The 21664-nt window shown below is 47.1% G+C and overlaps 8 protein-coding genes across 8 annotated transcripts; 3 read left to right on the forward strand and 5 right to left on the reverse strand.

Moving 5' to 3' along the window:
- Positions 1-1117: 1117 nt before the first annotated feature.
- On the reverse strand, positions 1118-2110 carry GLAREA_11359 (uncharacterized protein; the record flags this gene model as incomplete). Its single annotated transcript, XM_008079547.1, has 1 exon — positions 1118-2110. The coding sequence occupies one exon, from the start codon at positions 2108-2110 to the stop codon at positions 1118-1120; it is 993 nt and encodes a 330-aa protein (XP_008077738.1).
- Positions 2111-3141: 1031 nt separating this feature from the next.
- On the reverse strand, positions 3142-4263 carry GLAREA_11360 (acyltransferase 3; the record flags this gene model as incomplete). Its single annotated transcript, XM_008079548.1, has 1 exon — positions 3142-4263. One exon carries the CDS (start codon positions 4261-4263, stop codon positions 3142-3144), a length of 1122 nt encoding a protein of 373 aa, XP_008077739.1.
- A 1091-nt stretch (positions 4264-5354) lies between these two features.
- Positions 5355-5798, reverse strand: GLAREA_11361 (uncharacterized protein; the record flags this gene model as incomplete). The annotated part of the gene is made up of 1 exon (XM_008079549.1): positions 5355-5798. One exon carries the CDS (start codon positions 5796-5798, stop codon positions 5355-5357), a length of 444 nt encoding a protein of 147 aa, XP_008077740.1.
- A 297-nt stretch (positions 5799-6095) lies between these two features.
- On the forward strand, positions 6096-7142 carry GLAREA_11362 (uncharacterized protein; the record flags this gene model as incomplete). Its single annotated transcript, XM_008079550.1, has 1 exon — positions 6096-7142. The coding sequence occupies one exon, from the start codon at positions 6096-6098 to the stop codon at positions 7140-7142; it is 1047 nt and encodes a 348-aa protein (XP_008077741.1).
- A 798-nt stretch (positions 7143-7940) lies between these two features.
- On the reverse strand, positions 7941-8567 carry GLAREA_11363 (uncharacterized protein; the record flags this gene model as incomplete). The annotated part of the gene is made up of 1 exon (XM_008079551.1): positions 7941-8567. One exon carries the CDS (start codon positions 8565-8567, stop codon positions 7941-7943), a length of 627 nt encoding a protein of 208 aa, XP_008077742.1.
- Positions 8568-10166: 1599 nt separating this feature from the next.
- On the forward strand, positions 10167-10370 carry GLAREA_11364 (uncharacterized protein; the record flags this gene model as incomplete). The annotated part of the gene is made up of 1 exon (XM_008079552.1): positions 10167-10370. The coding sequence occupies one exon, from the start codon at positions 10167-10169 to the stop codon at positions 10368-10370; it is 204 nt and encodes a 67-aa protein (XP_008077743.1).
- A 594-nt stretch (positions 10371-10964) lies between these two features.
- Positions 10965-16843, forward strand: GLAREA_11365 (uncharacterized protein; the record flags this gene model as incomplete). Its single annotated transcript, XM_008079553.1, has 2 exons — positions 10965-14081; positions 14129-16843. The coding sequence occupies 2 exons, from the start codon at positions 10965-10967 to the stop codon at positions 16841-16843; spliced, it is 5832 nt and encodes a 1943-aa protein (XP_008077744.1).
- Positions 16844-19687: 2844 nt separating this feature from the next.
- Positions 19688-20179, reverse strand: GLAREA_11366 (uncharacterized protein; the record flags this gene model as incomplete). Its single annotated transcript, XM_008079554.1, has 1 exon — positions 19688-20179. The coding sequence occupies one exon, from the start codon at positions 20177-20179 to the stop codon at positions 19688-19690; it is 492 nt and encodes a 163-aa protein (XP_008077745.1).
- Positions 20180-21664: the final 1485 nt, after the last annotated feature.

Raw genomic sequence — 21664 nt, forward strand, 5'->3', positions numbered from 1 at the left:
TGATATAAAGGTTAAAGATGTTACTTAAAGAAGTCTTAGGAACAAAATTAATGCCAGATGGAAGTAAAGATAGAAGTAAAAACTAAGTTAACCTCGCGTACTTACATACTTGCGCCTCTTTTCGGTTACAGTATTAGAATGTTCGGTGAAGACATTGATGAGAAATAGCTAGATTTCATTTATGTAGCAAAGACATCTACTTATCACGTGATCCATCGTGCGAATAATCACGCTCTTTTGATCAAGGTTTTACATGAAAATACGGGGAGAATTTCAATGAAGGGTTATGGGTTTAAAGAGGTGTTTTGTCTGTTTAGTGGAGATTGTGAAAGAGGTAGGCTGGAAAAGAGGTAGGCTGGAATATACTAGTGTGTACGCTCGGGACGACTATAGGCTAGAAGAATTGATTACGCAAGCTAGGGATGTTTGTTACGAGGGAGAGGAAGGGTGGGAAATGCGATGTATATGAGGAGTTCGAGATCAAATCCAGAAGTAATCTATGTACTTGGATCGTCGGCTTGTAGATGAAGTAAGCTGGTGTTATCGAGCTAGAGTAGCGGAACATCTCGTTTAGTTTAGGAATAGTGATCTCGTTTATACCCGAGCACTAGAGAGTACCTAGTCTAGCTTCCAGTTCTAGCTTCATGACTGCCACAAATGTATTGACGACCTGAAAAGAGGGGCACGTGAGGGGTCAAACTCAGAGGGCAAGCTAGTGAATACGTGATAACAAACAAGACATGTGCGAACAGCGTGCGCGATTTGGGCATCTGACCCGAGAATTAAGAAGTACTTGTTTTGGCATCTTGAAACTAGTACTCGGAAATCAGGGATCAAAATGTAATAGTTCGAAATTCAATGTGGTATACCAAATAAAAGAGGGTATGGTATAGTATCAACCTGAAAAACACCCCACGCGTAATTTTGCCAGTCTCGCTTTCCCAGTGTCATTTCAACTGGAAAAGAAAACCAAAAGAAAATACCCATCAATACCCACTCCGAATTCTCCATACTCCAAATTACTAACCATATCCAAACCCGAAACCGTGATTCCTTCGCTATTCGATACAGGGGTATTATCTTTTCCAAAAATTCCAAAAGCAGATGTGCGTTCCAATCAAGGCAACTCAAACGCCCCATCCGGCCTCGCTTTCTGATTCGAATCCATCTCGCTGTACGTCGGTTTCTCGTCGTACTGCGGTAGTGGCTGGTGTTGTTGCTGTTCGTGTTTATATGACATCTGCGACGTCTGCGGTGACCATTGTGGCGGACATTGTAGGGCGGGATGTTGATGATGATGTACCGCACCATAGGCAGATGGATCGTATGGATGCTTTGGAAAGGTACCGGACGGTGGTGGAGAGACTGGAAAACCCGCGGATGGAGGTGGAGATCCGGGGTATTGCTGTTGGCTGAACTGGCTTACACCGCTTTGATGGCTTAGGCGGAGAGGCTGGAGGTGCATTGTTGGAGGGGAGAGAGGTGGGGAGTTTGGTGGAGAGTGCGGTCCTGATGAGACGGATTGGTTTGAGTAGGAGTGTTGCGAGTATGATTGATTTGTACTTTGCGTAAGACGTTTGTTCTTTTCGGCGGCCTCTTGGAGTTGTGTTTTGACGACCAACCGCGCGACTAGTGTTGAGAGACAATCCTTCAATGTCTTGCGGACGAATCTTGTCATCAAGAAGTTGCACTTCATTTCGACGTCTTCGCGAATGTAAAGACCAGATATAGGTGCGCCGATACCCAGTTCGACTGGTTGAATAGGCTCGTGTGGTTCATTTCCTCCCAATGTCCATTTCTCTTTGATGTCCAATCCCATCGGCGCATAACAATGTGTTTGTAATCCATAAGGCAGGTCGTGAAAACATGCTTTAAATGAGACTTTGCCCTTGTAGCCGGGAAAATATGATATCTTATCGGTGATCTCGTACCAGGTGCAATGGTACTCTTCAGGTGTAGATTCAGGTGGAGGCTTTATTTGGACGCGCGAGGTATGGGCTGGGTTGAGATCGATCATTTCGAGATGATCGTGAAGGGTGGCCATGGCCGTTTCTCTCGATACCCCGGCTGGCAGCGGGGTTATCGTCGTAAAGGTTGTGCGCTTCGACATGTTGATACTTTGGTGGTTTGGATTCGTCTGAGGTCAGAGAAGGCGCAATCAAAAGACCACTTTGCAAAATCCGGCTCGCGGTGTTGGTGAATGTGAAAGAGGGGAGGTTGAAATTTGGCCGCGATACGGGAAAGGTAGCCTTACTATGTCAATTACCAGAAGCTGACCGACACGCCATCAGCGCAAAATGGGTATTGACCTGTGGTCAGCATTGGCAGAGGTTGGCTAGCTCGAAGCTCAAAACGGCATTTTGTCATCCGGGAGTATCGGTTGTTGCCAATGACGAGGCTCTGCGCTTTTGATGGCTGTGTTTGGTTGTCGACATAATTGGTACAATTGATTGTCGATATATCACTCAATCTGGTTCTGCTTTTACCCAGCCGAATGTCAATTGTTGTTTCACAGAGAGAAAGACCAATGACGATGATGAGAAAGATTGACACGACAGGAATAGTGGGTCCGGATCACGGGTTGTGGCATTAGCTCAGCCCTGGGGAGGTTCGGCGATAAGAGCTAAGCTCAGATAAGGTTCAGCGATGATCGTTACGAGATTGAGGAAATGAAATGCATGATATATTGATTTGATTCCATTTCTTGCTTTCTTTTGCGCCAAAAAATCCAGAGAGGAATGCAAGATGCAGGTACGGTAAGAAAGTCCAAACACAAGTAATAGTTGACTAGAGCATCCGCCCGTTTCTCCTGGGCACAACACCAAAAGATCGTCGCCTCCCGGCTGTACCCCATCCGAGCGCCAGGAAGCTTGGGGTTTGGTGACCTCATGGTTTTGACGTATGGGGTACGTACAGATACGGGATGCTGTGGACAATGTTCTACAGTACAAGGTCAGTTGGATATTTTTCTAATCGCTCGATTTTCTTTCAGACGATACTGACGATGGTGACAGTTGAATCGATGTATAATATGGGCAACTGATTTTGCACTTGAATCTTCGAGGCTAGTGTCATGAGAATGCCGTTTGTATGACAGCAAGAACGCAGGTTTGATTGTTTCTATCAAGTTGGATCTCATTTCTACACAATTATTTTTCGAAATCCCGGGATTAATGTCAGTCCCCACCCAGCAAGCCAGCTTCCTACAACTCCAACTCCTCCAACCACAATCGTTTTCACGACGCCACCCGCTTCCCACCCATCCAAAGCATACTGAATCGTTATACAGACTGGCTGATGGACCAAGAACGCCGCATATGAATATTCGCCGATGTTGCTCCATTTCTTCGTGGCCCAAGAACTCTTCCTGAAAGTATCCAGCACCACGCTCGCTATCACGGCTCCCGTCGTTTCATTCCACATAGCATATGCCAATGCAAGCCAGTTCCACCCGCCATTCATTGACGAAAGTGGATAGGAACGAACTAAAACCAACATCGATACTCCTGATGCGATTGAAGCACCAAGTAGAGTCTTCATCTGTCGGCGAGTGAGCAATGACGGTGTATCTCCAGTTGGTATAGGTGTGATCGTTCCCAACAGATACGAGATGATATACTGTGGCAGATATCCTGGCTGCACATTCAGCGGAGCGAGAGTCGTCCCGGTGGGATACTTAAGTCGCAAGAGAAAGGCAGCGAGGATGTTCAGTGACATCGCAGGACCGAATGACAGGCGTGGGACTTTCGGCATAATCGTATACAAAGTATCAAAGACCATCAAGACAGCAGGATACCAGACCGAACCCTTCACCCCAGTCAAACCCTTCAGGTGTGTGACAAGAATATCCCAACCCACGACCTTCCCCTCAAACAGCCTCTGTATAGCAGTCTGAAAAGGCGGACCTAGCAAACTACTCACCACAACAGGAATCCCAAGCTTCATCCACTTAGTCCTCAAAAACTCCTCCGTCCAACGCCGACGGAGAGAAGTCGAAGACATGATCCCAGACAGGAAAAAGAAGGATCCCATGAAGAAGCTCTGATTGACGGCGTTGAATACGACGAGACTTGGAGATGAGCCAGTATTGTGAAAGCGAGATTGATATGGCCATAATCCGAGACCACCGTAGGGGACGGAGACGTGATGGAGAATCACTAGGCCGGTGAGTGAAGTGCGGAGATTGTCGAGATGATAGAGTCGATGCGGTGATGATGTTGTTGGTGGAAGCGAGCTTCTTTTGGGAGGGCTTTCATCTGGCATTTTGAGTCAATTCGGTTGAAGTCAACCAGACTAATCGCTTTGTTGTGTGGATCTAAAATTGGCTGAGAGGAAAAGGACTCCAGCTTTTCAGTAACCCCAAGGATGGATAGGTGATTATCGACGATCATAATCATCCATGTCGAGGGCGTCACTTCATTCTTAAATGACTTGCCAAGCTCACATTTCGCTATCTTGTTACTATTTCGACATTCTGATAGGAAGTCATATCTATATTGCTTGTGGGTCTGGATTAGCTAATCTTTCTGCTACAAATGCTGAGATAAGCAGTGTGCTTTCTACGCAAGAATGGGGGAGTTACGACATCCCAGATCAGCTCTTACGCGTGCTAGTCGTCTGTCAAGATACCAAATATGGAAGCCTAACATGGTTGTGCTGAAAAGATTGTGGCTTCACTTGCTAGTAAATAAGATGCTGACACGCTTCAACCTTACGTTGGCTTCCGATCTATAATACTAATTTGAAAGTAATCTCATCCCATGGACGTCTAACTGATTAAACAATACTGGTATCCTTGTTAACATAATTAGTTATTTTAAACTAAATTTCTAGCTAGGAAATACGATGCATATACATATAGATATTACAATATGTATATATATATATATATATAACAACACGCTAAACACAACATACACAGAACTTACACACAAATTCACCCTATCACTTTCAGTCTTCATCAAAAATCAGAAATCAAACCCCCATACCTCAATCATCTAAACCTTCAATACCAATCTCATCCACGAATCCAAAAAGAAAGCCTCGCCAAGAACGCCATCTGCACATCCAACCACTCAAATCCCAACCAAAAACAGCACATCCCGCATCAAGAGTCCATATGCCCACTTAAAATGCTTTCTTACCGCCACAAGAGCTCATATCCCATTTCAGAAGTTCATGTTCCGCTCGCGTACCGCTCACAACCCCCGCTTTCAGCCTCAACGTCCCATCTATACGGGAACTCTCTCCAGCTGAACGACCGCCAAACATGCGAGCCAAACAGTAGATAGAGGAATAAGGCTACGGTGGGGTGGGCTGGGAGTTGCCGAAGTTTATGGATGGAAGATGGGGGTCTAGACTTCAAGGCTAGAGAATCGATGAAGTTTACGAGCTGGGGTTCGATCGATATAAGAGACCCTCGCACCCGCAATCTTCAACCACTTTGCGAAGTCATTCAGATCAAAATGGACAAAAAAACCACCTTCCACATCGTCTCGCAACCCCTCCAACACACCCTCCCCCCAACCTACACCTGGCACCCCTCCTTCTTCGGCCGGCTCCCCTGGCTCGGCCTCCTCGCCCTCACCACAGCCATATCCAGCGCCGTCGCCTGCGCAGTCATAATCAGCGTCTCCGACCAACGGCCCGCCGACTGGCGCTTCGAGCCCTCGGTCGTGCTCGCCCTGCTCTCGGCCATCGCGACAGGCCTCCTGTTCGTCGTGCTGCACGCCGGCGTGACGATCACATGGTGGCGCGCGGTGTCGCATCCCAAAGGCACGTCGTTGGCGACACTCCATCACATCTGGAACCACGGCGGCGGCGGGGGACTCAGCGCGGCGTTTCTCGCGGGCCGGAACGTGAATAAAGTCGCGGTGGCGAGCGTCTTGATCTGCGTGGCGAGCATCGTGTACAACCCGCTCTTGCAGCGGGCGTCGCATACGCGCTCCACGCTGTTGAGTCTGAACGTGACGAAGAGTCTGGATATCGGGCGGACGTTCCCGGATGGGCTCGGGGGCACGAATGGCGATGATGGGGAGGTGGTGATTGATATCCAGTTTTTGACGGCGATTCAGAGGTGGTATGCGGATTGGACGATGGCGACGTGGGAGATTGAGAGTCAGTATTGTAATGGGACGTGTAAGGGGTATGTGCCGACGATTGGGATTATGGGCGAGGAGTGCACGCAGACGAGGGATCCGATGGATGTGCAGAAGGCGGCGGATCGAGGGGACTTTGTGTTTGCGATTAATTTCACGGCGTATGAGCAGGGCGGGGTGCCGACGTTGGAGTTGGCTGTGAAGGGGTTGACGGAGGTCGATAGGAATTGTATGGGTGTCTTTGTGACGAATACTTGTAAGATCCATGTTGGGTTGGTGGGATATCCGGTTGTGATTGAGGGGACGAATATGACTTTCGATACGGATCGTGATCGGTTGTATTTGTCGCAACCGATGACTTTCGAGGGTGATTTGATGTCGGCAGCACCTGGAAGTAACGCGGGCCCTCTTGGTGCGCTTCGTTGGTTTGGAAATTCATACTTCAAGGCGAATGCGACGATTGGTTTTGATGCTGCGAGCAATAGCTATGTCGCTGAGCCGGTTGGAACCATGGCGCAGCAGTATTACAACACCAATGCTTCTACTGACGAGTATATTGATTGCAGGTTTGAGTGGACTGATCCAACAGCCGATATCATTCAAGCTTTCAGTCATGTCTTGTTCCGCGCCATCTACTACGGATCTTCAAACGATACCCGTCAACAGTTTCCTGCGACTCAACTCCGGCCAACTTTGGTATACGAATCAAACTTTTTGTATCTTGAGATTGGATCGGCTCTACTCTTCCTCGCAGTTCTGGCTGTCTCGTCAACTCTTTGGGGTTGGTGGGAACTTGGTCGACATGTGTCTCTCAGTCCTTTGGAGACGGGCAAAGCATTGGGTCTTTTGCATTTTCCTGAGAATTCCGTTGTTCCTCCAGATGCAGATACGCTTGTGGGTGTGGTAGGAGAGACGAAAGTCAGATATGGCGAAACGACTGTGCTGGGAGTTGACGGATATGAGAAATCTGCTCTTGGAATTCGACCTTTGGGAGTTGGAATGGATCCTGCAGCTCCGAGACGGGCTAGAACGAGTTATGTTTGAAATGCTTGTCTATCTTTATTGTTGGATTCATTTTTCTTGAATAAATTCGACTTGGCCTTCATAATTGCTGTATCTTTTCCAAGTATATAGCGCGATTGGATGAGCCAGATATGGCAAGCACCTGTGTGAATTTGAGTTGTGGTATATGATAATACTCCTGGTATACTTTGACCCAGTTTGGCCTCGGTGCAAATATAATCTCGATTTTGCTTCTTGTTCCGCTGAGTTAAGAAAAAACTTCGTGAGGAAAGTCCTCAATGGAATAGTAAGTAGTAAGGTCGGGTGCAGGGAGCAGAGGTGGATATAGACACTATGAAACGATGCTTATACCAAATGAATGACGAATAGTTGTGTCTGGCAGAGTAAAAGTATCGCACCGTTCAATGTGACAATTACAAATCAATCCAAGATCAACCTAGCACATAGCAATGGAAGGATGAAAACTCGCCCTATATCTTGACTCAGCTTATAGACGACATTAATCGTATGCACTCGAATTCTCGAGTCAAAACGCACTCCAATGCTAAACAAAAACCCAAACTCCGCCCCAACCCACAAATCCACTTACACCTACGCCTCCACTTACCATTCCACCCCACTAATGCAAAACCCCACGATAAAACTTCCCCAACAACCTCCTCAAAATCCTCAAAAAAATCAACCTAATAGATTCCACCTCATCTCTCTTCCCACACCTCCCGCACCTCCCACACCTCCCACACCTCCCCGACCCACCCTTCCTTCTTCCACGTCTACATTAATTAGCATTCCCCCCTATTTCAACGGCCGGGTGAGAACTTACTCTTTCACCGGATACGGACTCCTCCTCCTCGAATGATGAGCTTTTCTTCCTTGTTTCTCGTTTGTTGTACGTGACTCTTTGGCGGGCGTGGTTTTGGTGATTAAAGGATCGCGATCTTCATGCCGTTTTTCCTCATAGCGGACGTGAGTATCTGGCCTCACGGCGTCAGAGTTCTTGCTGTCTTTTCGCGCAGCGTGGTAGCCTTCGCGGTGGACACGGTGACGACGTTCGCTTTCGGGCGTGTGATTGCGACTGTGACTTCTAGAACGTCGATGTTTAGTTTCGAGCACTGGGGATACGGATGCGTTTTCATTCGGAAGTTTGATGGCTTCTTGTTCTATGTGATGTGCCTTTTCGCTCTTCGCAAGCCCTGATAAGCGAATTTTTGAAGGTTGTTGTCCGCTTTCGGTCCTAAGAACTACCGGCGTGTACTTGCTGGGTTGTTGTAGCGATGACTTTTCAATGAGATGTGCTTTCTCGTTATTTGAAAGTGGACTGGACGATTTGAGTTCAGTGATTCGATCTCGACGAGTTGGCGCGGCTGGTTTGATGTATGGAAGTGGCGATTCTGAGCGATAGCCGAAAGCGTCCTTGTACCATCCCATTGTGACTGATGCTGGCATAATGGGAGAGTTTGATATAAGTGGGCGATTTGGTGCTGGTATGGCCTTTGTAATTTGTAGTGAGTGGTCACTGTAAGGAAATGATGAGAGAATGATAGAAACACAAAATCGGAATCGCTAAAGAAATGTTCGCAAGATACTATGCATGTTATAGACTTCCGATATGGTTTGACTTGTTTCTTTTTTTGGTTGACGAAAAGAGCGTAGTAAAACATTGGTTGGCTTGTAACCGCCTGGCCGAACCAACATTGTCACAGAAAGTTGGCCCATTTCGGGCCAACAACACTTCATGCAACTCAACCCTTGCCGAAGATGGGGCAAATTAACTCTTTTACATGACGAAGAAGCATTGGAATTTCCAAAAATGAAAAATGTCAGGCGATGACAAACATGAAAATAGAACTGAGTATTCGAACGTCTCAGTACCGGGCGAGTGTCGTCTCAGTTGTGGTGGGATTTGATATCGTGAAAAGACCCAGATGGGGATTTGCCCCCAACACGATTTTAAGAGTACCCCATCTACCAGTAACCTAGCAGCCAATCAATGATATCAATGAAGAACTTTAGTCTGTTGCAGAAAGACAAGCGAATCAAATCATGAAACAAAAATTAGACCTCCATACTGACCAGAAATCGAATCACAGCCATAAATCGAAAGGGCAAAAATGTTGGTGTTTCGGCAGCTTCATATTCTGAGAAATACGCGCCCTCGCGGATTGAAGCGCGCGCTCATCGGAATTATGCGCTGAATTCGTCCTCAAGCCGAAAGAATGAAGAAGGTAGTAAACGCTTTCGGGTATTAAACTCAATGTCGATGAAGGTAGATACATAGGGTTGGGACGGACTTTTCAAGTTGCGAAGCTAAAGCGGAGAGCGGATTATGTCAAAACGCGAATGTCTTCCTGTCTGCGCCCAATGAGGTCTGCGCCGATAATCACATTCCAACTATTTCTTGCGCATTGCCAACATAATTCAACACAAAATGATTGCATTTAGCCAAAGTTACGAATGTAACTCCCGAACTTTAAGAGCATGGGTATAGAAACCACAAACAGCGTGGCCATCACATGGATGTCGTTGCCCTGGGATTGCCAAGCAGTCCCAAAAGGTATCGAGTCCTCGTAACGCCGTCTCCTGCTGCCGCCACCACTGGGCTGAATATGTTTGAAATCATACCGCAGGCCAGTCTAGAAAAACAGGAACTGAAAAATAGATCAAATTTTTAACGTAGAATGGCATATTAACGGAGAAACAGAAACACAGAAGCAAGAGCAGATCTGACTACCTACTCGCGTATAACGACGTGTAGGATGCTGTGCTCATTCGAGCTCAAAGTCCGCAATGCATGTAGCTATATCAATCAGCTCGATAAGCTTCATATCTGTGACCCATGCTGAGCTCTCATGAGCGAATTCTCTGTCCCTAGCAAACGTATCCTTCTCTCAACAGGCCTCCTCGCGGTTGTCGTTGGTATTCGTGTATCTTGAACTGTCATATTGCGTGTTTGTGTGACCGTCATACCGAATGAAACATGTCCAACGAAACGAGACATATCCATCCCATTGTATCTTTGTTTGCGTGAGACTTGGGGACAAAGTAATGTTCAATTCCACAGCTTCTATTGAAGAAGCATCCAATCAACAAGCCTCATTTTTGCCGGCAAACGCATTCTCGGCTAGTGTTGTTCTCGTAGTCCGGTACCGAAAGACCGTGGACTGGGAACCTGGAAGAGCTGATTCAAATGTTTATGCGTTCAAGGTGAGCCAGTCAACAAACACATTGAGAGCTCTACGCGAGGCTTGATCGTGATATCGAACGATATATAGGTGGTATTTCCTACTTCCAAGGATCGAAACAGAAGGGGCCTTGTTCTTCCTTCTCGAATGATCATTGTTATTGTTGTTGTCATTGCTTGATTGATTGATAAGGTTTGTTGTAGTGGGGAAAATATCTTGAATAAAGTTCGCCGGACTCCTGGTGGTGCTGTTGTCGCGGGTGGTGGATCTATTTTTGAGTTGCTGTGCCGACCAAGATCTTACGAGGACGATTCCACCAGCCTACTGCACCGTCTGCACGGCCGATCACAACGCATTTCAGATCTCGCCGCTGATGCGTTTCTGAAGTCGCAATCATTACTTCATTTATCCCAGAATTCATACACGCTCGTTGGCGCTTGACGCGCAAATATCTCTATGTACATCAACTTATCTCACACAGGTCTTGGTGATGGAAAGCGCTTGTGTCTCAACCCTTGATAGTTGTTGCGATATCGTGGAACCATGGTAAGGAAATTGAAATAGCTCTTATGGTCTTATTACAACTCCCTTCAAAGCGCATTGCATCCCCCTTCACAAAGTTCCCAAAACAACAAGACTAATGTACAAAATGCTTTAGACCATGGCCCCTCTCGATCCCGAACCACCAGACGAGGATCATGATCCATCTACTACCCACCCCGCCAAAAGAAAGACAACCGCGAATGGCACTCCGCGACGAGCCTCTGCTGCAAAAGGAGATAGCAATGGCATTTCTCCCAAACCATCCAGCGGCACGACAACCCCAATGCGAAAAGCCTCGGCGCAAAATAAAACCAAAACACCAAACACAGCTCCGGCTCGCGCGCGGACTGGAGCGAAGAAAGCGGAGCCTACACTGCTTGGTGACTTTCTGCTAGGAAGACCGAGTCCTACACGAAATCGAAGGAAAAGTGTTGATGTTGTCAAAGCTGAGATGCGGGAGAATCTTGTAGGCAAAGTGCAGCCACCGGGAGCAGTAAAAGACAGAGTCAAGACATGGCAGAAGGCGAACGCTGCTGCCATAATCATTGATCCTCTGGCGGACGCGGCTAGCCAACCAGATGACGTTGGAGGATGGGAGAATGAAGACGACACAAGTGTGGATGAAGAAGAAAGATTACGCATCAAATTTAGAGAAGCGAAGAAAACCAATGCTAGAAGGAAAAGCAAGGAAGGACCAGAGATACCGAAGCACATACCTAATGCCGCTCCGCCAAAGCGAGTCATTAGCGATTCACATTGGATGAAGCAGAAAAAGAAGAGCCCGCCTAGGTCCGGAGCAGCACTTCCAAAGAACTTTTTGCAAACAACTTCGGCGAATCCGACTGTAGACAAGAAAATATCCGACTGGGTCAAGAGAACGGAGAGTGAGGACTCTGGTGTAGAAAAGCCGAAAGAGAAACCACGGAGTAGGAAAACATCCAGAATAGACCTGCTCGGAAACGAAAATCGGACAAAATCCCCGCGCGACACTACACTCGACGACGGTATTAGAATTAAACCCTCGCCAGGACACTCACATGACGATGGTATTCGGATAAGAGCTGGTGGGAACAGCCCGGCAGACGATGGAATCAGGGTGACGCCCTCTAAGCGAAGGCCAAGGTCAAAGGAAACCCAAGACGATAGCGAAAAGGAAGATTTTCAACATTCGGCGTCGAGATCACGCTCCAAGGGTCGACGATCGAATAGGTCGGAAGATGATGGTCTTCGTGTGCAGCCTAAGAATGATGCTCAACATGACGGAATACGTGTCAAGCCCTTACGAGCAGACTCGGTGGACGACGGGATTCGGGTGAAACCATTGCGACAGAAGAGTGCTCATGGATCGACAAGGAAAGATCATTTGGATGACTCTTCGAGCTCAGGGAAGCGGACTGGACAAAATCTCAGAATACCCTCGGACGCTACTACAAAACGGAAAACGAGCTCCCATGTTGTAAGCGAGTCGAACGTGCCGGAAGACCAGTCCTCGATCGTGTCAAAGAGCCCTTCAAGAAATCTACGGTATCAAAAGCAAACGGCTCAGACTCCGCCGGAGTCGTTAGCTGATATCCCGTTTGGAAATTCGGCGTTTAGTGTTGTCGAATTGCCCCTTGGTGCCGAAGCAGGCAACACTGTAAAAAGGCCTCCGCCGAAACGCAATCCAAGCTTTGGCGGGGTGCCAAAGGCATTAAAAAAGGTGTTCAATGAGGGTATGAAGATTGCTCACGATACAGTGGAACCACCGAGAGGTGGACAAAATCATCCCCCTAGCATCGAGTCATGGCTGAAAGGTACCTCTGACCCCTTTGTTGATAAGCCTGGTTCGCCAAAGTCAACATTAGACGTTCCCGACTCTTCCTCAACTTCCTCGCGAAAAGTCAGCTACAACAAGGATGATCTGTCCGAAAAAGGCTTTACAATAAACCACGACATAAAAAAACCAAGAAATCGCAGAGAGCAAGAATCCGACGGAGGAACCGAGGTCTCAGCCGACGATGTCTCTCCAATTGAGACCAGAAAGACTCGGGAGACCCTGCCTAGCATGGCTCCAGTCTCACCACTAGCATCACCGGGTGGGTTAAAAAGGACACCAGCTACTCGAAATACTTCCTCGCCGAAGACTGCTAAGAAAGTGCCACTCAAAGACGCATTCATGGATGCGTTTCGAGGAGAGTCCTCCACTTCACATCCAAGAAAGATGTCAAATCCCTTCCTGGACATTACGGGCCTTCGAGAGAGAGAAGTTGTGACAAATCCCCGGACTGCTGATCAAAGGATCGCTCGAGACTTTGGCGACGAAGCATTGGATGAGACACCAACCAAACGTAGCCCAAAACTCGAGAGAGCAGCATCTGAAGAAGTGAAAAGAGAGAAGCCACTTCCGGCATTTGCTAGAAGGACAGCTCCAACTACCGGCACCCACAGGCTATCAACTATTCTGTCTGAAGTATCATATAGCACATCCTCGTCAGCTACAGGGACAGATACCGGGTCAGAGGTATCTCAGACCACAGTCACACAGGACACAGTACTTACAGGTCCTACCACTTCGAGCTTGTCGCGCAGTACACATAGGAGCAATAAGTCAGGTCTCAAGAGACGGTTAACAAAGCACTCAGATCTGGTATCAATGTTGTCTTTACCTGATGCCGTTGAGCCCGCAAGAAAGCAAAGCATCAGGTCAGCAAGAAGCATCCGAACCACAAGAAATCACCTCGAAACAGCAACCGTCCAAGACCTAATGCGAGAGCTGGTTGAGGATGAGACCAAGTATAAGCGAGAACTCAAGACCTTGGTTGATGGTGTAATTCCCGTATTATTGACCTGTGTTCTGTCAAAATCGGATTCTGCTCTCGCTGCTGGGCTTTTCAATCCGCACCGTGACCCATCTCAAGACAGCGCAATCACCAAGCCTATTGTGGATATGGGTGTTGCCTTGGAACGATTGAAGAGTCTCCATAACCGTATTCCTCTAGCAGATGCGGACGCGTTTATTTCATGGGCACAATCAGCGCATAGAACCTATGAAGACTACCTTTCGGCTTGGCGTGCTGGCTTTCAAGACGTAGTCGTCAACCTTGAGCCAGCCACCTCTGACAAGCAACTTGCGATAGATGAGATTGAGCGAGACGAGAATGGAGATGCGGTTGGTGCTAATGGCGAAAGGGCTGATGTGGCTTATTTCTTGAAAAGGCCTCTTGTACGAGTCAAATTCCTCGCTCGAACAACAAAGGTATGGTTAAATCTTCGGCCTCGAATTTGATGCTAACAAGAATACAGGGCCTCTCTAACCTTATGAAAACCGCTAAATCACAGAAGGTTGAGGAACAGTATCAGGAACTTGCCCAGACCGCTCGGCGACGGCATAAAGAAGAGAGCGCGAGACTCGAGGACGAAAAAGCAAACAATACCGATCCGACTCGAGCTCGCGACCCCAGAACTCTAGATTTGGTCGATGGTGTAAAGATCGATCGAACAAGACAGGTCTGTGCCAAGGATATCTTTCATCTTGACCTAGAACATTCAACCGGCCAGCGTGTAGGCTGTCGAGTTGAGCTCGTTCTACGTGATAAGCCCGATGATGAAGGCGATGTCCTCATTTGCGAGATGGACGAATTGAGGCGTTTCCTACTTTTTCCACCAATTGCTAAAAGCTCCATCTCTGCTCGACTTGGTGACGGAAAAGATCAAGTCATCATCATGATTAGAGGCGTGGTTGACAATAAAGAGTGGCATGAGCTGTTACTTCTCGAGGCCGACGACCCTGAGGCAGCCGAAGAATGGGTGGAATTGCTGGGGTCGGTTCCATTGCCTCCGCCAATTGAGACAATCATCGACAGTGGTCAACAACTTGATGCCCTAGTCTCATCGGTTGGCATATGGCAGGACAGAAGACAACACCTCATGTCTGGGGGCTTGGGTCTCAAAGACATACAAATACCAATTGGTGAAAGACTTCGACGTGGGGAAGAGGAGATAGCTGAACCATCCACTCCTGATCGTAAGCGAGTGTCTCAGCGACGAGCTCCGGCTTCATTTGGATCCTTGCCAACGTCCATCACAGAAGAGTCACTTCTATCGGAGCCGGTTGTAGATTTGAATGATGCCATGAACAAAGCTGGGTCCCTAAGCACGCCAAAACGACCAAGAGCAGCCAGGTACCATGACAGATCCAGTCCCATAAGGCCGTCGACTCCTAAAGATTCAGCCGATTTGAGTTCGGAGCATTCCACGCCAACTCAATCACGAGAAGACATGAAGTCACTGGAAGCATCTCAAAGGGATCAGGATCGTTTTGGCCCTCGAGAAGTGAACGTCCCCAAGATACGTGCTTCAAGTACTCCGGCAAGCCCAGAGACTGCAAAGTCAAGCACCCCTCTTAAGGAATATATGCGACCCCAATCTTCACCTACCACGCCGACTCAGCAGGACAGCCCGCCTCCGCCTCCTCCTCATAGGAGCCCAACACCGAAGGCACTTAAGAAAGCCCCAGTCTTGGACACAAAGGCTGCCCGTAATCTCAACAGAAGGACCTCTTCACCACTTAAGCATGAATATCAACCCTCGGATGCATCTGGGACCTCATCTGCCGAAGATTCTGACTCTGAAACTGATAGTACTGGATCGTATTCAGAGTCATCTGATGATGAAGAGCTTGAGTCCGTTCAAGAAGCTGGGCCTGTTCCTATATATGGTAAGCGTGTATCGCCTTCAGGATCCATTTACAGCCTTCCCAACACAACTTTGGCGCCATCCAACTCAGCTTCTCAAGGCCCATACCGTAAAGCACCTGTTCAATGTGATGCCAAGGACACAGAACGTCACACCGTGATGAGTCTGTCATACTGGAACGAAAAAGGTCAATGGGTCGACATTTATTCAGGACCCTGTTCTTTGATTATCGGTCCAGGCTGGCTCCGCGCATATAAAATGGACGACTACCATTCCAATCCTTACCAAGATCGCCCTTACTCATCTTCTGGAAGTGCTGATGTTGATCATCGAAGTGACGCAGCTACACCATTACCGCTCATTGCTCAAGAGCTCACGCCAAATGTCTTTATGCAAAGACACACAATCGACATTCATGTTAGGTCTCCTCCAATGGCGGAGTCGACTTTGAAATGTAAGGGAACTACGGTGCGGTATCATATGTTGACACCTGTTGCTTGTGTTCAACTCTACCAGTCGCTTTATGAGTCAAGTAAGAACAATATGACTTACAATAAACTTGAAGAAGAAAGAAGGATCAATGCCTATGGGACATATGGAGCAGCAGTTCCTAACAATAGGCGCAACTCGTGGTTTGGTCGTCGAAACAGCTATCGTGCTTCAGCTCGTGCCCCCTCAGAGATGGTATCAGAGCAAAGCGGTCGATCCTCCCAGTCGAGAATGTCTGCACTTAGACTTCGGTTAAGTGGTGGAAGCATCTTTAATATAGCCAAATCCTCCATCGACGTCTCTCAAGGGGGTAACCGCTCAGGCACAAACAGCCTAGGCTCCTCTGAATACTCCGGCATCACTCCCCCTCGCACACCCACCAGCATGTTCTCAGGCAGCGGCGGCGCAAACATAGCCGACCTAGGCTCCGAAAACATCCGCGTTCGTCTCTACCAGCTAGCCACAACCTCTAAATGGGAAGACAAACGCTACGCCTACCTCACCGTTACCCCACCACCTCCTGGTCGTCGTCCGAACTCCACGCTCCGCCACGGCATCGAGAAACACATCATCGTCACCCGTCGCGAACACAATCACCGCGACGGCCCCGGCGAGGTCATCATCGATGAGGTCCTCGGCGCGAATTGCTTCCAGATGGTCGGTGTTAAGGGTGTTATGGTTACGATTTGGGATGATATACGCGGGCCTAATGGCGAGATTGGGCAGATTGGCGCGAGTGGGGGTGTTGCTGGTCGTCAGCGCAAATTTTTGTTTCAGACTAGCTGGGTGGCGCATGCGAATTGGATTTTTGGGATTTGTTCGGCGGGAAGGTAGGGAGAATCATTTGTGGGGAGAAGTGTTGGAAGAGGGGGGGCAGGCGATGATGTTATGATGTTTTACGAATTTTCTTTTTTGTGATTGCATTTAAGAAGGGGGAGCAAGCGAGGAATCTTTTTTGATATGTAATTTGATTTGTATTTTAGGGTGGATGATCTTTTAATGGTATGTATAGTGCATTGGGAGTTCTTTTAGATGGGGTAAGGTGGTGCATTTTTTGTGTTGGGGACCTTGAGTTAGGGTGAGGGCTTGTGATGTTGGGGAGGTTGAAATAGCGGTGGAGGAGGGGATGTGTATAGTTGAATTATAATTGAGTATTTGAAACTTATCTTTAAGTCTTCTTGTAGACGTAGTGGTTTTTGCGACAATCAAAACTCAAAGAAGTCCATGATCCTATAACTGCCTGTATAAAAAATCAAGTACATCCCATCCATACATTTTCATATTTGAAATTTTTAGCATTTCGACATAATCTGTAAACCTAGAAATGTATGCAATTCCATTCCCACCAAATTCCACTATTACTAAATCAAATACCTTCGTCGTGTTGCTCGATTTCAAGAGGGAGGTGTAAAGCTCGCTACCTTCTCTAGCTTAGTCCGCACGATCTGGTGCTTGTGTAAAGAATGAGTTACATAATCTGATAAACTGTAGTACCTTGACTAGATTCGTTTTACAGTATTTAAAACGAGGAAAGAAGATAGGTAATTACGCTTAGCGTAAGTAATTGTATAGCAAAGTCAGATGATACTCACTGATGTTTCGAAGTCAGGTAAGTTGGGGCTGGTATAAATTCTTGGTGAGTCCTTACTGCTTACTTATGTTACTTGTTCTTTTGGTGTGAGTTTTTGTGAGGAACATGTATAGCAGATTAATCCGTCAAACGGGAGAAGATTAGCGTATTATAGCTAATATTTCACCGCACGTAAGATGCTGTTGTGAAGTTCCATGTTATGACCCTAATTACTTTGTGTCCATCACAGACCAATATGTGAATACGAGATGCAGCTTTCTTCCCCGCGATGTCTCTCAGAAAGAGTTGGGGGCGGGTCGTATATGCGAAGTTTCGGATCCATACCCGATTTTGGAATTTACAATCTCAGCTGTGATCACCATCCCACCTCTGTGCATTTCTTTTCTAGCTAGTTAAAGAGTGGTATTATGTTGAATCGAATACCGCAATGGGCTCAAAAAAGGACGGGAAGATAATGTTATAATGACCTACGGATCCCATTTTAAACCTGTCCGCCTTCTTCTCATATATACAATATCGTTACCCATAACCCACCTTGTTCCCTCCGAGCTCTTGACAAACCTATCTAATCCCACTCCTTCACCTTAAAAAATGCACTTCCCACTCCTCCTCTCTGTTCTCCCCCAAGTCCTCGCATTCTACTGTCTCGATCCAACGTTCAACCAACCGAAATGCTGTGGCGCCTTTACTCTTGCTCCTAACGGCAAACTGTATGGTGGTGGTTGTAAGTCTTGATTCCTCGACCTCAAAACTTACTATCATTTCCACTTAACAATTCTTTTTTTCCTCTCGGAATTCATTATGTTTATTCCATAGTATAAACCAGCGAAGGAAAATACTGTGTTGACCCCAAACCCTAGGTATCGGTGCAGACCTCTGTCTCCGCCCCGGGAATAGGTGTTGTGATCGTTGGCCGAAATTGAAGGAGGGGTGTTGTAATAGTGTATGTTGTGATTTCTTCTGAGCACCTTCTTCTAGAGATATTTGAATGTGTGTGGGGGGATAGGTATTTGTGAGGATTATTAGGCTAATTAAAGATTTATAGAATTTCAGTCCGATGTATGGGATTGAATGTGGAGCATAGCGTGAGGACGGAATAGTCTTGGAGAAGGACGTGTATGCATATTGATAAGTGACTGACAAAATAGGGAATCTTCAAGAATGTCCTTTTTTCAAGCACGTTGCACCATGTGATCTTGAAAGGTTAACGGTGTGAGGATATTCATCGACATGCGACTTTTGAAACGAAAGAACAGGCGGCACACTATTTTCACGATTTCAGCGCCAGGATTCTCGTCGTTGTGATGCGAGATGGGTGATGTCGAATGTATATATATATATATATATATATGACAAGAAAAATGATGATCCTAATTTAACCTCGGAATAACCAAGTTTTCACAAGCAAAGCACGCCCTGCTCTTGTTCGTTGGAAATACATCAATAGTGTTACAATGCAACACTTGAATGGTCAGTTAACCTATCGCTTTAAACACTCTCTTTTGGGTTTCTTGGTTCTGGCGGTGTTGGTGTTCCTGTGGATATCCTCTACTTATTTTCAAATTGGAAGCTAGAAAATAGTTATGTTTGCCTCAATAAGTAAGGAACTCCAGCTTACCATCAGTCAAGGAAAGGATCGATGTTTACGTGCTTTTCCACGATTTTCCTTTCGCCTATCCATTTTTGACATCTCGTAAGCGACTTCACGTCTGGCACATGATACCACAGCTCAAACATCACATTTTAACACACGCATCAGTCTTGAATCACCCCATTCTCACAGCCCCCATAATATTTTATAACATGTATATATTCTATCCTCTAGATACCATATACAACACGTATGTCCATCTATACCTATGCGATATACCAACGATCTATATAAATATACAAATCAAAACGCCGATGCCGTTGCCTAACCCCCGACCAAGTCTAGACGCCTGAATCAATGCTAAATTTCACAATATGCTGCCGCCCACCTTTTCGCCGTTGTCTTTTCCTGTTCGTCGTCCCGTGTATGTATCGTGATGCATTTATACATCGTCTCGGCTGCCATATAGACCATTCCTCACGCCCCCCATCATGCATTACTCCTCAATCCTCGCCTCCGTCCGACTCCCCACCCTACTCAACGCACTCTGTCCCAACGGCGCCCTCGAACTCTGCCAACTCGCCCGCCGACTCTGTCCCGGACTAACACCACTCCAAATACTCCCACTGCCCTTCCGTCCCTCCTTCCCGAAATTAATCTCAAACCCCCGCAAGATATCCTGATGGTGTTTACTCTTATGTCTCGTCACCCTGCTGGGCGTCACCCACTCCCTGTGATCGTATTTCTCCCATTCCTCAAGCGCCTTTTCGCGTTTATCTTGTTTCGGTTTTGAGGTGCGCCAGGTGAGGGATTTTGTGAGACGCGCGGTGGTGGAGGTGGTTTTGGTGAGGGTTATGGAGGGGGTGGGTGGGCTGGTTGAGGTTGAGGTGGAGAGTTGGGAGTTGGATGTTGAGCGGGAGGAGTTGAGGGAGGTGGGAGCTGATGGGGTGCGGCCGATGGCGCGGCGGAAACGGTCTTTGAGTGGCATTTTGGAGAGGGTGGTGAAGTTAGAGGATAGTTTGTGGTGTTGAGGTTGTAGGTGTTTTGATTGTAAACGGGTCCCGCGGAGATTATATGGGGAGGGACGTAGTAGTTTCGAGCTAATAGAGGCTAATCTCGTCGTCGGAATTGTAGAGTGGGTGTTGATTGCATTCGAATTGAAATATATCCTCCTCCAAACATCAATTACAACATACAAACCAAGTATATATATAAAATCAAGTTTCGAAGTTCATAAAGCAAAACAACCCCCCTCCCTCCGCACGAGCGCCCACCGTCATTATAACTTCATCCACCCCCATCCACCCCCATCCACCCCCATCCCACCAGTGAAGACTCTTCCACCTCAGCCAAGCTTCTCCAAGGGGAAGGCCACAAGCCGGCTCGAGGGGTTGCGCCGGTGGGGAAGAATAGTGGAGGATCTGACGCAAAGGGGAGAGATTTGCACCAATCATGGTCCCTCATGCGGGGTGGCCGAGCACTATTGTATCACGTGAGGTACCCCAGACTCCGCGCGGGGGGGGGAATGGCAGCCGATACTTTCCGTGTGTAATCGGGCTGGCCGAGGCTTGGTTTGGTAGGTTTTGTTTGTGTTTGTATTGATGCTGCTACAATTATGTCAAGTGATGGATATTTCTTTGAGGATTAATTCCTCAGTTATTGTTGAGTATCTTGTCAATTGTTTAGTTGTGTAGATGTTATCCACGAACTTGCCGGCCATCGGAGCCGCGAGAGATAGACGAGCCTCGGCCGTTTCGAATAGGACCGAATTCCCGTCTGGTGTTGAGTAAACGACCATCGATACGACGTGATAGGAAGGGGAATATTAGGTATGCGAACGTACGTTAAGTCCAACAACATTTATGGTGGCTTGCCTGAAGAAGAGCAACAATTGGCATGTTGTAAAAGCGTGTAACCGGAACATTATTCGATGTTCTCTATTTACCGAACGTAATGAGACTTTCGCCTGACTCGTGACAGAAGTCAACGGCCGTTATATCGGGTCAGACTCTTTACGGCCGCCGTGTAACTTTCTTCATGAAGTCGTGCTAAGCTTGTTCGTTAAATATACAATCTCCATTTGACGCCGGTATCGTGAACACTCACTGCTGTCTCTGCGTTACCCATCCTATTTCATACCTAGAAATCTCAGAACCACTTCGAATAATCTTTGCATTCTGTTCTACTTCAGGGCACCTAGATCATTATTGGCTTTCTGTCTTCAAACGTTCAGTAGCGCAACTCGTAAACGAAGCGATTATCCGGTTAAGCTCTTGCAGGAGATGATTCCGAAGAATACAGCAATTCCGTTTATAGTACATTAAGTACAATCGCAGAATAACGAATGGAAACGGATAATACCTTTCTTCAAGATTAACCACCTTGGGAAAATGTAATCGAGAATGTAACTTTGTCTTCAAATTATGTAGCTAATTGTTTTGTTCTAATTATTAATTTAGCAAGTTAAAATCCT

This window comes from Glarea lozoyensis, assembly GCF_000409485.1.
Source record: "Glarea lozoyensis ATCC 20868 chromosome Unknown GLAREA11, whole genome shotgun sequence".
Taxonomy (NCBI): Eukaryota; Fungi; Ascomycota; class Leotiomycetes; order Helotiales; family Helotiaceae; genus Glarea; species Glarea lozoyensis.